This window comes from Hibiscus syriacus, unplaced genomic scaffold, assembly GCF_006381635.1.
Source record: "Hibiscus syriacus cultivar Baekdansim isolate YM2019G1 unplaced genomic scaffold, ASM638163v2 tig00110263_pilon, whole genome shotgun sequence".
NCBI classification, from domain to species: Eukaryota; Viridiplantae; Streptophyta; class Magnoliopsida; order Malvales; family Malvaceae; genus Hibiscus; species Hibiscus syriacus.
This window is the reverse complement of record NW_024062652.1, coordinates 1,207,634-1,224,293: the sequence shown is the minus strand read 5'-3', so window position 1 is coordinate 1,224,293 and position 16,660 is coordinate 1,207,634. Positions and strand designations below refer to the sequence as shown.

At 35.9% G+C, this 16,660-nt stretch overlaps 1 protein-coding gene across 1 annotated transcript; it reads left to right on the top strand.

Moving 5' to 3' along the window:
• Positions 1–8,724: 8,724 nt before the first annotated feature.
• Positions 8,725–9,189, top strand: LOC120115320. The gene has a single exon (XM_039136050.1). It carries the CDS (start codon positions 8,725–8,727, stop codon positions 9,187–9,189), a length of 465 nt encoding a protein of 154 aa, XP_038991981.1.
• The last annotated feature ends 7,471 nt before the right edge of the window (positions 9,190–16,660 follow it).

The window sequence follows — 16,660 nt, the reverse complement described above, 5'->3', positions numbered from 1 at the left end:
AAGCATGGGAGTGGTTTGAAGCACTGTGAGTTGCTGTCATACTAGGCACAGGGGATACAAAGGCTGTAGGTGCAGTATGAACAAATGACTCTTGTCCTTCTGTTTTTGCAGGATGAGTTCCACAGTCCCCAAGGAAGGTATTCATTACTTGACTCGAGGAGTAAGGCAGTCCTTGACGAGTCAAAACATAAGGCATACCATGCATGAAACTAGATGGATAGTGGTAGAAGACAGGAGATTGCAGTGTGTGACTATACGCATGTCCATTCACAGGTATTGTCTGTTCAGGTGGTTTCTTCCACAGCTCAGCAGACTGATCTTCACTGCCAAGTCCAGTGAAATCTTGATCAATCGACGATAACACCGCTGAACAATGTTCCCAAACTTTCTACACAACTGACATTGTGGTCTATTTGAACTGTTAAACCTTCCTCTGCCTCGACCGTGATAGCCTCCCTGTTAACCTCCCGAATAAAACTACTTTTCTGTTGCATCTGTTTCAGTGGCAGCCTGAGACTTTGTCCCTTTCTCTTCTTTCGGCTGCACAACAATATTTGCAGCAATACCATCACTTAAAAAATCTTTCTGCCTTGCCTCACAATCCAGGAACATTTCAGTGAGGCTATCCAGTGACACTACATCATGAGATGCTATAGCAATAATGGACTCGAATTCCATTGACAATCCAGCAAGAATCACACTTACTTGTTCTTGTTCAGGTACAACACAACCTACAGCATTCAACAAATCACAGATTGTCTTGATCTTGACTAAATAATCACTCACAGTCAAGCCAGCTTTCCTCTGATAGTGCAAACTGTGTCTGAGAGAAGAAATCTTGGCACTGGAACGAACTCCAAACAATCTAGAAACTGCATTCCAGATTGTGCGAGAGGATGTGAGCCCCGTAAGATGTGGCAAAACCTCCATGCTAACCGTTGTCAACAACCACGAAGCAAGCAACTTGTCTTGTTGCCTATGCACAGGATACACTGGATTTTCCTCAAGCTGCCCATACTCATTTGTAACAAACTGAGATGGAGCAGGACCATCACCAGAGATGTAAGCCAACAATCCATAACCATCAATTATAAGGGTCACCTGATGCTTCCAAAGAAGGTATGTTGACTCGGTAAGCTTTATGACATCCTGTTTGGGTATATGTTGAACACTGGACAGAACTGAAGAACCATATGACGTTGAAGTAACTGTGGTATTCACCGGAGACTGAACTCCAGCTTGTTGCAAGTCCACCATCTTTAAAGAAATGCAAGAACCTTCAAGAACCTCCAAGAAAAGAAGAAGCCAGAAATTGCAGGATCGTTTTGGCAACTGATACCATGTAAAGATTATCACTAGATGTCTAACCTATGTAAGCAAGAACAGAGAAAACAAACAAGAGAAAGAAATCTTCTGAAATTCATTATTTCCAAGTATATCAATTACAAGTCTCAAGGAGTGTATTTATAGTGAACACTATAGCAGTAACTGATGATGTAACTAACTTCAACAAATTAACTGCTCCAACTGATTAGCTAAAATGTATCAGCTGTAGACACAACCATCATGAACTGCAGTTGTACGTGTGCTCATGTCCCATGCATAGCAACTTCATTCATTCTTCACACTAACACTAAAGTCCACTTTCAGAAGAGTTGCTTTTCTTTTCCTTCTAAAACAATCGTCGACATCTTCATTAGTTAACACACAGTCCACAATCTATTTTTTGGTGACAGGCAAATTGGTTGACGCTTATCACTTTATTGATCCACCGTGCTAATCTCCTCGACAACACTTTAGCCAGGACCTTGTAGATGCTTCCTACAAGGGAGATAGGTCTGTAATCATCAATGCTCTTTGGCGTATCATTTTTTAGAATAATTGAAATATACGATTGATTGAAGGAATGATCTTTTATTCTCCCTTTGAAAAAAGCCTCAAAGAATGCCATCACTTCCCCTTTAATCTCACCCCAAAATCTCTTAAAGAAGTATATATTGAATCCATAAGGCCCTGATGCTTTGGATCCATCGAGAGAACCAATAGCACTCCAAATTTCATTCTTTAAGAAAGGATCTTCTAAAGATTTCTTTGATGAAGACTGAAGTTTGCTTAAACCCACATCGAATCTTTTGACTGGTATAGTTTTATTGTATTGAACCTTCTTCTAAAATGGCTCTCACACACTTTGGAAATCTTTCTCGGCTTCTGATATACTTTATCTCCAAGTCGAACTCTACTTATCAAATTTGCGCAACCTCTCCTAATTGCGGTGAGATTAAAAAAATTTGTATTTTGATCTCCCGCCTTGAACCATTTTAGCCTAGATTTCTGCAAACACTCCCTTTCCTATCTTCTGTATCTTGACTAGAGCTCGACCTTGAGATTTTTTAATTCCACTTGAATCTCACTATTGTAACCAGGGAGCATAGTTAACTCTTCTAATTCCTTCATGTCCTTCAACAAAGAGCACACCACTTTATTTTTACTGTTGCCGCAAACATTCTTAATCATTTGCGTAAATCCACAATCATCAGCCCAATGGGAAAACCACTTAAAGAGTCTCGTCTTTCCTGACTGCTTCTTCGGCTTCTAACAATATTGGATTGTGGCTACAGAGACTCCTCAACAGCGAAACTGTGATAGGTTCAAAAACAGAACAAGGATTTCTGGCGAGACCAGGAATCTGTCCAGCCTATTGGTGGACGAGGATTCTCCTCCTCTGAACCAAGTAAACGAACTACCCTCAAGCGGCACGTCTAACAAATTACCATTCTAAACACAGTAAAAAAATTCCTTCAAAGTCAAGACATTGGTGGTAACACCAACCCTCTCATTGGCCCTCAACACTACGTTAACATCTCCTCCCAAAATTATGGGAATGCCCAAAGCAGCAATAAATTCCTCTATTTCCTTGAGTATATCTTTCCCAGCAGCCTGAATTATTGGGGCATACACATTGAGAAAAGCCACATTCGCCTTTGGGTTAACTAGACTCTTCACCAGCACCAAAAAATACTTATGCAGATGTTGTCTCTCTACTTTAAAGAACTGAGAATCCCATAATGTTATAAGCCCCCCCACCCCTTCTAAAGGGAACATTCATAGCAATCAAATCTACTTCCACAAAGCCTCTTCATCAACAATGGCCTCTCTGCTTCCATTTTGGGTTCTTGTAGTTTTACCATTTTTGATTTACTAGAAAATATCAATTTGCTAATGGCTCTAACCTTTTCTCCTTTACCCACCACGATGCACATTCCATGACACTACAGAAAACTCCATAACAAAAACTAGTTATTTACACACGTACCAGAGGACTCTCATGGTCGAAAAGTCAGTAATCACGATCACCCTCCAGATCCTATAGCCTCTCAATAACCGCATTATACGGGGCTTCAAACTCTAACCCCAAACTATTAGAATATAGTTAGAAGTAACTATAATTAGTTGGAAGTTTGTTAGTAATAAGTAGTTAATATTTGATTGTAATTTGGGCTATATAAAGCCTGGCTTAGAAGAGGGTTTTGACCCAAGCATTTTGTAATTCATTTTCACATGTCCTCTAATAATTCTAGCTAACTCTTTCACAGCTTCTCATCTCCATTCACTGTCGTTTACCTTTTGGGCATCTCTTGGCCACCATGCCTCCTTTCTCACATGGTATCATTCGTCGATGATCTTGTGGCCATCTCTTCCGCTTCATTGCCGATTCAGTTACACGTCTGATTAAACTGATGCCAATGATTCAAACACCGTTGCCTTCTGTCATGAATTTCATCTACGCCTCTTCATCTCTCCTTGGTTTTTGTTCATTAGATCTGATGCCTGTCGTTGAAGATTTGTTGCTATATTTGATCTCAGTCTCTGATCTATTAATCTGATTCTGATGCGCTAGTGTTGCTATTTTACGTCCGTCACTTTAATCTAATTTGTCACTCTTCACCGGTATGCTTGCTCACTGATTTGTTTAAAGGTCTGGAATCTTTCAGTTGTTATCTTAATCATTTTTCTTTACTAGTATCTTTCACGTGATTTGTTGGATGAATGGACTACTTCGCTGAAGATTAGTATGTTGTTAAAATTGTTGCTAGTCTTTATTGTTGAGATGAAGAATTGGTGTTGAATGTTCTATTTTGCATCCTAAAGTAATTGGAAAAGCTTCAAAGGATTGAGTTGAATTGAATAGTCTATCGACTAAGCGAGATTAAAGTGATTGTTGTAGAGTAAGTATATAAGAATGGTGACTGTTGAAACAAAGCTCTTAGACTTATGTTGAGCATTGAGTTTCTCAAATAGTTGTGGGTATGTTGCTGAGTATTCCAGTAAACATAATTTTAATATTGAATAGTCCACTGCCAAATAAATAAAGAAAGAGCAAATGGACATGGTCAGTTGTTCAAGGAGAGGTAAACACATCGATACTGATCGGAAAAAAATGGAAAAGAAAGGAAGAACGATTCCAGTAAATTTTCAAACAACACATGTACAGTTTGCTGATCATATGTTCAAGGAAAGGAATATGCCGAGTAATTGATCAAGCCAATGCCAGCTTTCAAAAGCTGTTAAAAAAAGTTATAGAAGAAGAAGTAAAGAACTCAATACCAACACATGTTCAATCTTATTGAAGAAGATCAAGGAAGTTGAAAAAGTTGGGTGAATAAATGTTGTGTGGATGGGAAAGAAGAAAATAGTGAATTTGTTGTTCAGATAATGTCAAACGACTGGTACACTGATGCAATCACTAGCTGAAAATAAATTTTTTTTCAAGAAGGTTCAGAAGGAAAGAAGAGGAGGGTGAATGTTAGAATATAGTTAGAAGTAACTATAATTAGTTGGAAGTTTGTTAGTAATAAGTAGTTAATATTTGATTGTAATTTGGGCTATATAAAGCCTGGCTTAGAAGAGGGTTTTGACCCATGCATTTTGTAATTCATTTTCACATGTCCTCTAATAATTCTAGCTAACTCTTTCACAGCTTCTCATCTCCATTCACTGTCGTTTACCTTTTGGGCATCTCTTGGCCACCATGCCTCCTTTCTCACACAAACATCTTCCAACTTCAAAGGTAGCTACAGCCTTTGACCTAGGGGACAAACTCACAACAGGAGAACTCGCTTCCCTCTCTCCCCAATCGGTGTTACATCGATTTCCCACTTTTCTGTTTGAAAGCTGATGTTTTTTTTGTTTTTGTTTTTTCCCTTTCAGAAGTTCCTCTCTTCGAACCTTTTGATGCTTTATTTGCTTTCAAACGAGATTTTTTTTCCTGCTTGCTACACCCATCATTTCACCGACTGGGAGAGTCAGCTGCTCACTCGGTATTGAAATTTGGTTTACATTACACGTGGCAAGAAAAAACGTTGACTCCCTTCCAACCGATTCAAACTGAAGCCAATTATCGACTCCTATTGGGGACATCGAGCAATCTCGAAGCATGGGATATGGACTGATCCGCACTAAAGTCTCTGGGCTCCAACATGTCATATGCTGGCCCAATTTCAGCTTCTACCTCCCTAGGGACCAGACCCCTACCTAACATGATGGGTACTTCGTGGAGTTCATCTCTCTGCGTAATATCCTAACACGTAACGTTTATACTACCCTCTGACCTAGAAGAGACAAAAGCAACTCCCTCTGCATCATTTTGCATGTCTTCGAGGTCTATGTTCCCCCTTATATCATTTTCCTCGAAATCTCCTTCGTCATTAATTAATTCCGTAGATCTTGAGATACCAATCACTCTAGCCATGTCGCATCATTCCTCACCGTTGGAGATCAGTTGCCCATCTATGAACCTTCGTTCACCTTCATATTCTTCCACTCGAACCTTGATCAGGGACCTGCTGCTGTTCACACTAACATGAACTTTATCTGTGTAACATCTTTTATATCGGGGTAGTGATTAAATTGTGAGATTTAAAAATTCAGTGACCAAATTGGATAAATTGAAAAGTTCAAGGACTTGATTGAAATGTTTTGTGTAGGATTAATTAGCAAAAAAGGAAGAATTACAAGGGCGAAAGAGTCTTTTAGCAAGGAAGTAATTAAATATTAGTTGAGGATAATTATATATCCACGTGGAAAGCTATTGGGAGAACCAAAGTTTCCAGATTTCTCTTATTCTTTATTATTCTTCTCCATCGTGAAGCCAAGTTAAATGTGAGTTTTCTTGTTAGTGAAATTCTTGATGAATTTATGGTTGATTTATGACCATTAGACAATAGTTAAGCTTAAAGGAAATTTAATTTGGTTTAAAACCATAAGATGAGGAGTACATGAAGAATTAAAAAAAGAAAGTAGAAAAGTGAAATCTTGGAATAGAGTTCATAATAAGAATTGGAAGTGAGATTTGACTTGTCATTAAGCTAATTAAGGAATAGGAAGTGTTAGAATAGGGATTAGAACATGTTGGAATTTGAGTGAGATTCTTAAATTCTATAGGGAAGATTGGATTTTTAAGTTTTAGATGTATTGAATGGATAATAATTAGTTTAAGTAAGTGTATGCAAGTTAGAGATATGAAAAGAGGTGAATTATGTAGTGTTGAGAGGATTATGAAGGGATTTTCGTGCTCAAAATAATATTTCTAGGTTAAGTGCATCGATACACATTCAATGTGTACCGATGCACTCTCAAATAAATGAACATCGAATGCAATTAGTGCATCGATGTATAAGGAGTGCATTGATGCACCCCCTTGAGAAGAAAACATCGAATGTAATTTGTGTACCAATGCATGGGTAGTGCATCGATGCACACATTAAGGAGTGCATCGATACACTGTAGAGTGCATCGATACATACCTTTATTAAAAGATGAAAATAGCTTTTCTTTTAACCTAAGAAATGATAGTTTAGAATATATAATTAGTATACTGATAAGTATCAATGTATTACTATGTAGATACAGAGCTTAAACAAGTTCCAGAACAATTGCCCAGTAAGATCGATCGAGGGAAAGGCAAAGAAATATAGGTGAGTGCATATGCATAACATGATTATCGTAGTGTATTCAGTTCTAGACTTGTGATAAGTCTATATTCAATACATTGATACATGATTCATTTCATATTATGAAATGTAATAGAAATTCATACTATGTGCATTGTGTAATATGTTTTAAATGAATATGTATGCAAAGTTATATGAACTATGTGATGAAAGTAAGGAAAATGATATGTTTATGTGATATACTATGTAGATTGAGAAAAGCCCATGTTATGTAGATTAGAACTATAGGTATAGTTGGCATGCCAAGAGTAGAGGGTCTACGCAATCCTTCGGGACATATATATATTCTTTGGAACATGTGTGATGTCTTTTGGGACACGTACTTGATCCTTAACATATATATATGATTCTTAAGGAATTTTCTACGTGGTCCTTAGGGACGTCTTATATAGCACTACGGTGCAATTCTACGCGGCACTTTGGTGCAATTCTACGTGGCACTTCGGTGCATTTATACGAGTTGTGGTGATAGCATAGTGCACAACCTTACAGTACTCACATACCTTAGGTTCTCAGTATGGTATCATGGGCCAATAAACTTATTAATACGAATTCATGAATGTTAATGTAATACGCTTATAGGTAAGGAACATGGTGATATAACTGCATTGATTAAGTATATGACTTCATTTCATTTCATCTCATTATGGCATTTTCATTACAATTCCTTGTTGTTATTATTATTATTTTTCCTCACTAAGTCGATGACTTAGCGTGTGAGTGTTTCACACGTAGGATCTGAGAAAGTAGACGAGACAGGTTAAGCAGTTGGACAACATTACTCCTGAACTATCATATCATAAGCAACTTAATCAGTAGGTCATTTTGTTATGTAAATGAATGTTGGCATGTAATCAAATGGTCAAGTTGTGAATGCTCTGAGTATTTTGATAAACTTGTATTAACCTATGTATATTATCATATTTTAGTTATATAAGTCCAAATGTTTTATCATTTTTTAAGAATATTGTTTTTGATAGTCAATGTGACATCCTGGACTCGTATCCGGGTCGGGTATGGGTTGAGGGTGTTACAATCTGGATATTAGAAGATTTCTGCACCGTCAGTAAAATTCTAGTTTCATCAAACATGTTGTGTCTCGTCGTATCCTCATGTATCGTGTTCACTGATCCTCATCTATTACATGTCATATTTTTACTTGTTATATTGATATGGATCGATACATTTTTTATTTGTATCGACACAAACCGACAAGCTAAGTTTGTTGGTTGCCAAATTTTTTAATATTTATTCATGATTTCCACCTACAACATTATTATTACTTAACATTTCCGATAGCGCTAAACCGATTTTGTTAAATATCTTTTAATGTATCCGGTCACTCCGTATATTAGTCTGTCTTTCCAGAGACAACCCCCTATTACATATCTTTTTCAAAAAAAATATGTATAATTAAAAAGATTATGTATTTATAGAACATATTGATACAAATTCATGATTACACGTTTACTAAGGAGTATTTTATTAGCACACTACATATTTGGGTGTAATATTATTTAAGGATATTCAGTTTTAGTGGGAGATTGTAATTTTAATACTCATTTGTGATAAATACAATTCAAATTACTTCAGTTTAAGAATATTTATTTTAAGGCTATTTTCTACATAAATAAATTTTTTAAAGGATATGGACTTTTGGCACATGGAAGTTGGAGTTAATACTAGTTGATGCTTAAGGCGTATCCTTAAACGGATGACTGAGGCTTTTTCAGTTTTGTCTGCTGGCGCAATGAAGGTAGGAGAACTTTGGGAAGAGATTCGGGTGAAGGGTGTCAAAGTTCTTTGGCAAAATCTGATTTGGTTTCCTCTCCACATCCCTAAGCATAGTGTGATTGCTTGGATGGTATTTTTGGATAGACTTCCAACAAAGGATAGGTTGCAGTGTATGGGGCTTGAAATCGGAGTTAAATGTGCTAACTGTAATGATGCTTTGGAGACAATGGATCACTTGCTCCTTGAATGTACTTTGGCTTCTGCTATATGGGAGACTGTGTTGAATCTAAGTGGTTTGAGGATAAATTCTTTGTGTTGTGAGGCTGAGATAGCATGGGCTAGTGGAGCTTGTAAAGGAAAGTCTTTACTCACAACAATTATGAAGCTAGCTTGGTGTGCTCAAATTTATACCCTCTGGGAGGAGAGAAACAGAAGATTGTTCTAGGGCTACTATAGAAATGTTGTTAAGATAATTAAAGTTGTTAAGGATATATTTCGTATACAATTAGGGGGTAGGAACATAAATAGACTTGATAGTGTTAATACTACTCTTTGTAATCAATGGGTATAGTTTAATCGTTGCATTGTTTTGTAAGTAAGGTGGTCGATGTAATCAGGTTGTTGATCCTGTATTTTTGTAGCAGGAACTCCTCTTCTTTTGGTAATAAATTGATTTATCCAAAAAAAATTGTTTTGGTTTATCTACACTCTGATTTTAGTAAATTTTATATCACTAATGTTTAAAGAGGAGCTGGAAATATGCATGTTTGGTTCACATTGCATGTAGTTTTCATGCTACACTTCATGATTGATCTATGTCATTTGACTATGTTTGTATACGTGACCATTAATATGTCTAGTCATGATTGATACGACGAATACTACTTTGATCCTATATGAATATTGTTGATCGGCAAGATTGTTATAAAATATCTATTACTCCCTCTCTCATATTAAATCTGTCCATTATTGACTTTTTTATTAATATTTTTTAACTTTGACTTATTATTATTTAAAATTTAGTATTGATAAAAATATGAAAAAAAAAATCTTCAATCAAGTAGTTTTTAAATATATATTTTCTAAAATTTAATTATTTGAAATAATTAAGTAATCATGATCAAAGTTTAAAAATTTTAACTTTTTAAAAGTCAATAATTGATAATTTTTATGGGTCAAAGAGAGTATATGATAGTAAATTTTGAGATCACAAGGTTGTACATTTATCAGGAAACATATGTTGCCCTAGTGGGATATTGTTGTATTAAAATCCATAATTGTGGGTACATCGTAGGAGATTGTTGTATTAAAATCCATAATTATGGAAACATATGTATAATATACAATTTTATCATAAAGTATGACATAAAATTAAGTGACCAATTATGTTACATGTGTCATAGGTTTTAAAGTGTCATGAAATTAAAGTGTTGATACCATAAATTGTATTTATAATTTGATGAAAGACATAATTATAAATACTTAAGAGATTAACCTAAAATTCATTCTATATAAAGAGGTAATAGTCCTCAAGAAATATGTTAACTTGTATTACTCTCATCTCGTCAAAGTTTTTTTACGGCTAGAGCATACATATCTTCTTGGAAGATCACAATCAAATAAAGACTCAATGATTTCAATCTATCAATTAATTCAGTTATATTTATACGTCTAATATTTTATTCTTAATAATTTGACATGATTAAATTTTTATATTTATTAGGATTTGGTTCTCATTCACGATTAAAAAAACTAAATTGGCTTAGTGGCAAATGTGTGCATCTTATTTGCAAGGTCTTGCATTATCAATTTGTTGTTCTTGTTGAGCTTTAATAGCAGCCTTCACTTTATCTTTGTCCACATTAGTCTGCAGAGCCAAACACCATCAGCAACACATATAACATATACATTTTGACCCGGTTTGTCATTGTCGACATCAAGAGTTGAATCCACAACTGCCCATGTTATCACTGCAACAACTTGTATCTGTCATTTTTCTTTCCTTTTTCCTATAAGTTATAGAAATATTGTTATGATTTACATCTGAAGTTCAGAGTTTAGCTTAGTGGCAAGTGTGTGCATCTCACTTGCAAGGCCTAGGTTTTTTTAGCTTCTCACACTTTTCTTGTAATCGGTTTTTCTTCTAATCATATAGCGATATGTGTCGTAATTTGATTGGAAGATTAAAATTATTGAATTGATTTAAAATTAAAATCAAATTGAAAGAATGTATAAATTATAAGGACTAAATATATAATTACACTAAATTTATTAACTATCACGTTAGTTGCTCCGTTAAACTTTAACGACATGTAATTTGTTTCCCTCTCACTTCCCATTTTTGCTTGATCAATTCCACAACTGATGTCTATTGTTGTGGCAAGAGATAAAAGTTGTACAATTCAGGTATTATCAGTTTCAACTATAACCTTGTACCTCAACCTAATTTGCGTTAGCCTTGATCCATCCCTCGAGTGATCTCGTCCAATTAATCAACAGCTGTCTTACAAACGAATAGAAAGTTTCATTTTGAATTGTTGTGTTAATGTAAGTTATCCAAAAGCCACCCTTTATAATGGTTTCCTTGTGAAATCATTATCTCTTCTAATTAATTACGCTCAGGATGGACAAAGGCGTAGATAACCATCGACGCTACTTTCATCGAAAAAATGGGAGAGAACGCGTCATAACATCTAGGAGCTAGAGGGCCTTCCGGTTCCATCCAAAAATCCGCAGTACAACCATCACAAACCAAATATTTCAACAGCTGCATTCCAATTAACAAGATGAATACTCTTTTTATTTTTTCATTAGTGGAACCCCAAACCAAATTTTTAGTAATCCTCTTCTTTGCCTCACAAACATATTTTGGAATATCTGAAGTTTGCATAATATAGGTTGAGATCGCCTGAACAACAGCCCTAGGCCTTAGCAAGCTTAACTCTGGCTACCTGCAAGGGATAGTGTTTTTGCCGCACGACTTGAAAGTTGTGTCTTCATTTTATCAATCAACTTGAATTCCCATGAAATTTGGGACCGAACAATTGTCGGTTTCAAAGATTAACGATGGTCAACGGTGGATGATGATTATTTTAAATCTTTTAAAATTTAATAATAAAAATAATATTTTATTATTTATTTTATATTTTAATAATAATAAAAATGTCACATAATATCAAAAAATAATATAATAATTCAGAGTGACTAGAACAGAAGCAATTCGAAAGTTTAGCGAGTAAAATGAAAAATTAAAAATACAATGAGTAAAATAAGAGAAATATTAAAGTTTAATGAATAATGGTGTAATATACCCCTCTCAAATATTTACTCAAGTCGGTAGCCTCTTCATATAAAATCCCCTAATGATATCATCACGGTTTGAACTTACGTTTATTAGTTACACTTCTTGAAGATCCTCCTCTTGAATTCCTCCATATCCTTCATGAGGACAAGCTAGGCAGTGCCCTACTGTAAACTTACGTTTATTAGTTATTTACACTTCAGAATAAAAAAAATCATAATATTAATCACAGTTTCCCGAGCCATGGCTAAACATCTCTAAGATTCCTTGATATTCACCATTAATGGACGTATGCTTTTAAGCATCAATAAAGGCCGAAGTTTCATTGTAAAAAATGCTATTAACTCCAATTGTAGTTAATTAGCATCATTAGTTAAAGGAAGGTTAATTTTATGAAATTGTATAATTGAGTGCTTACTGTATTAGTGAGCTTTTCGGATGACATTAAGAAGTGCTTACCATGTTAGTGAGCTTTTTGAATAATATCAAACATATCTTTAATTATTGAAGTAGTTTAATTTGTGCACAAACATTATTATATTTGCCTCACCAAAAATATTGATACCAAGATGAATGTGTGTATACATATGCGTAACATTTATTATTCAATATTATATGATTCATATAAATACGTGATGATAACTAAACAAATCTTGGCACGAATGAAGCGATTTCGGTGGTAAATGAATTGTTGTTGTTCATTGAAGTCTTAGGTTCGAGCAGTAGGAATGCCATAGGGTGTAATCATTCAATGTGTTAAGTAGTTAGTTACATGTGGTCATTCTTAACACATGTTATTCATACTGTTAAGTGGTTGTAACAACTGTATAGCAATTAAGCAAGCTATCTCTAGCTCCTTAAATAGCCAGCCCTCTTGTATGATTGACACAATTCTTTAAATACTATCTGATGCATTTCTAGTATACCTTTACTTGTTAATATGATATCTTTCGCAGTGAGATCTTGAAATTGCTTCGTTGGGTTTTGCTTGTTTTTCTTCTTCTTGATTTCTTCTTGAATTATGGGTTTTGAAGCTTGCTATTTATGTCATGGTGCAACCTACGACAATTTCTGAGGTAGTTGAGGATGAGCAGATCACTGATACTAGCTCATACACTTTCTCTAATAAAAGGATTAACGTGTGTTTAACTGACTCGGACTACCTTCTTTGAAAACAATAAGTGAAACTCACGATTCGAGGGCTAGGTCTTGAAGATTATCTTGATCAATCCATGTCGGTTCCAGCCAAGATGGTTCTCAACAACGTCGATGACCAGATTGTTAATCCGACATACTTATGCTATGTCAAGCAAGATAGCTCCTTGTCTTCTTTCAACAGTAAGACGTAACATCTTACCACAGTTAGTTGGTGCTGAGTCTATAGCAGCAGTTTGAAATGCTATCACATGGTTATACTCTAAGCTCTCCACTACTAAAATAATGACTCTACATTGTCACCTTAGGTCAATGAAAAAAGGCACATAATCCAAGAGAGATTACACGATGGCTATTAAGGAATTTGAGACCTTCTAGCTACGTGTGGTAATCCCATTTCTGATATTGATCACATAGCCATTATTCTTAATGGTTTGTCAGTCGAATATGAACCAACTGTTGCCGCTATTATAGCGAGCAGAGAACCGTTTGCATTGGAGAATGTAGTGTCTGTTCTCATTGATGTTGAGTCTCGTCTTGATGACTCATCTCGCTTTCCAGTAGGAGTAAACTTTACTCATTATAACACCAATCAGGTTCCTGATGTTCATAAACACAAATGACATGAGGGTTCTAAACCCAACAACAATGCTGGAAATACATACAAGGGACAACCTAGGTAGCAATGTCAATTATGTGGAAAGGTCGGACATATTGTGGATAGATGCTTACATAGGTTCGATCAAAATTTTAAGGGAGTCTCAACTCAAAAGAGTTCTACGGCTTCTGAGGCTCAAGCAAATATCTGTTCGTGTTGTCCTCGTGTCTGAATATAATTATACTCCTTTTGTAAATGCAAATGTAGGCGATGAAGGCTCTCCTGACATGGAACCAGTTAACAACATTCAAGTCAATGCATTAACGGCTGATGATCCATTGAACTATGCTAAATGGCTCCTCGATTCAGGAGCTACCCATCATGTGGCTAGTAGTTATTCTACTCTTTCAGGTAAGCAGGCATATACAGACAGTGGTAAGGTTCATTTAGGAGACGATTCAACTATTTCAATTAGTCATATTTGTCGAAATGTTTTTCAAACTTCTTCTAGAATCTTTTGCTTGATCAGACTTTATGCGTTCCTCAAATAACAAAGAATTTGTTATTACTCTCGAAATTTACTAGAGATAATTCTGTTTATTTTGAATTTCATGCCAATGCTTGCTATGTTAAGGATGAAAGCACAAGAGCTGTGCTGAAGGAAGGAAGACTTGATGGTGGATTGTACAACTTTGAGTGTCAAATTAATGAAAGGTCAACAGTGGTTCACAATACAACTGTTAAAGATAGTTAAGAATATTGGAAATGGCACAAGAGATTGGGGCATCCAGCAACTGAGGTGGTAAGATCTACCTTGAATAAACAAGTATATGTAGACAAAAATAGCATATGTGCAGCCTGTCAGATGGGAAAAAGTCGAGTTCTACCTTTTTCCGTATCACAAACAGTGTATAGCAGACGCTTTGAGCTAGTTGAAATTGATGTATAGGGTCCTCCCCCTATTACTTCTAGTGGTTTTCTTTACTTTGTGAGTTTTGTGGATATGTACTCCAGGAATAACTGGGTCTATCTTTTAAGGAATAAAAGTGATTTTTCTGTTGCATTTGAAATGTTTGCCGCTGTAGTTAAAAATCAATTTGATTCAACAATTCTAGCTTTACAAACCGATGGTGGAGGAGAGTTAGATTTTTGGAAACTATTATACATCGTCTTGGAGTAAGACTCAAGAGATCTTGTCCTCATCTCCGCAAAATGGGGTAGTGGAAAGGAAACATGGGCATATAATAGAAACTGCTCTAGAATTATTGGCTCAAGCATCAATGCCTTTGATATACTGGTCTCAGGTAGTCCTTAGTGCAGTTTATCTCATTAACAGGATGCCTTCCAAACTTCTTGGCAATTTATCACCTCATTAGAAGCTTTATGGTAAACCCCATGACTATGATTTCCTTAAAAAAATTTGATGCGAGTGTTTTCCTCATCTCAGACCATTCAAAAAGCACAAAATGGACTTTCGCTCCAAGTCTTGTGTTTTTGTGGGATACTCTTCAATTCACCACGGCTATCAATGTATGGATGCGAATGGTAGAATATTTGTGTCTCGAAGTGTGGTGTTCAATGAAAAGGTGTTTCCATCGCAAACCACTGGCTTCCAACAAAGATTCCAACGTAGTATTTTGGTCAAAACCTTTACCAATTATTCATTATGTAACTACTCCTATTGTTGGTTTTAATCAGCAAGATCAAAGCAGGCTTGTTCAAGATGTGAGTTCCAATGACATTCAAACTATAGCTACAACAAAAGCTGAACAATCTACAGATACAAGAAATCAGTCAGATGCGCAACTTGTAGAGCAAACGAGTGATACTTCATTTGATCTAAACCAAGGTGCTGTCATGGTGACAGGTGAAATGGAGAAGATATTTGGGGGAGATATGGAATTAGGGTTCAGAGAATTGGGAACTCGGAAGCTAGGGATTTGGGAGAAAGAGGAATCGATTAAATTACCTGATGAGAATGCAGTTTTGGAGCAGACCAAGGGAGATGACAAACTGGATTGGAACGTGAATTGGGAATGGGCCACAGGAGATACCCAAGTAACTACAACTGTGGAAGATAAAGGAGGATGACAGCCCACCGTGAAGCCCAAGAAGAAATCTGTTGAAGGAATCTATCAAGAAGCAGACAGTTAGATTACAAGACAAATATAGTGACAGCTGTAAACAAATAATTGGTTGTTGATTAGTAAATATATGCAACGGAATTGTAATTGAGAAAATATGCTGAGATTTCAATGCAATTCTTCTTCTTCAAACTTTCTTCATTTTTCTGAAATCCCCAATTCTATCATTTTCTATCTTGAATTGTGACAATTGGTAATCAGAGCTACGTTAATTGATCCAAAATTCAAAAAAAAAAATTGGGATGCCTAAGAAAAATACAAAAATGGCTGAAACAAATCCGATTGAAGCAACTGAAACTGTACCTGCAGAGCAGCAAGAGGAAGTGTCGAGATGGTAGGTTGTTCAACGTGAGAAATGGGAGGAACGTCTAGCTACCCTGGAAGCTCAGTCCATAGAAAATACTGGGTATCTTCAGAAGATTATTCAGATAATTGCAAAAAGTGCAGAGGAAGGTGATCACCTAACTCCAGCAACCAGTAAGAAAGGAGCTGACATTCCTTCACCAAAAATGGAAGGTAAGACACCTTGTAAGGTTACTGTAATTAATGAGCATGAAAGATACTCTTTTAAACCTAGAGAACCAGGTAATGGAGATGCCTCTGGGGAGAATTCTAGTGCTAAACAATCTGATCCTATTCTGCCAACTGTTCCATCTTTGAGACTGGTTAGTAATGGAGATGCCTCTGGGGAGAATTCTAGTGCTATTCCTGCTACTGT

What these genes read in the sequence shown, in the direction of transcription:
- LOC120115320 (XM_039136050.1), top strand. Translation starts at nt 8,725, where the DNA reads ATGACTGAGGCTTTTTCAGTTTTGTCTGCTGGCGCAATGAAGGTAGGA.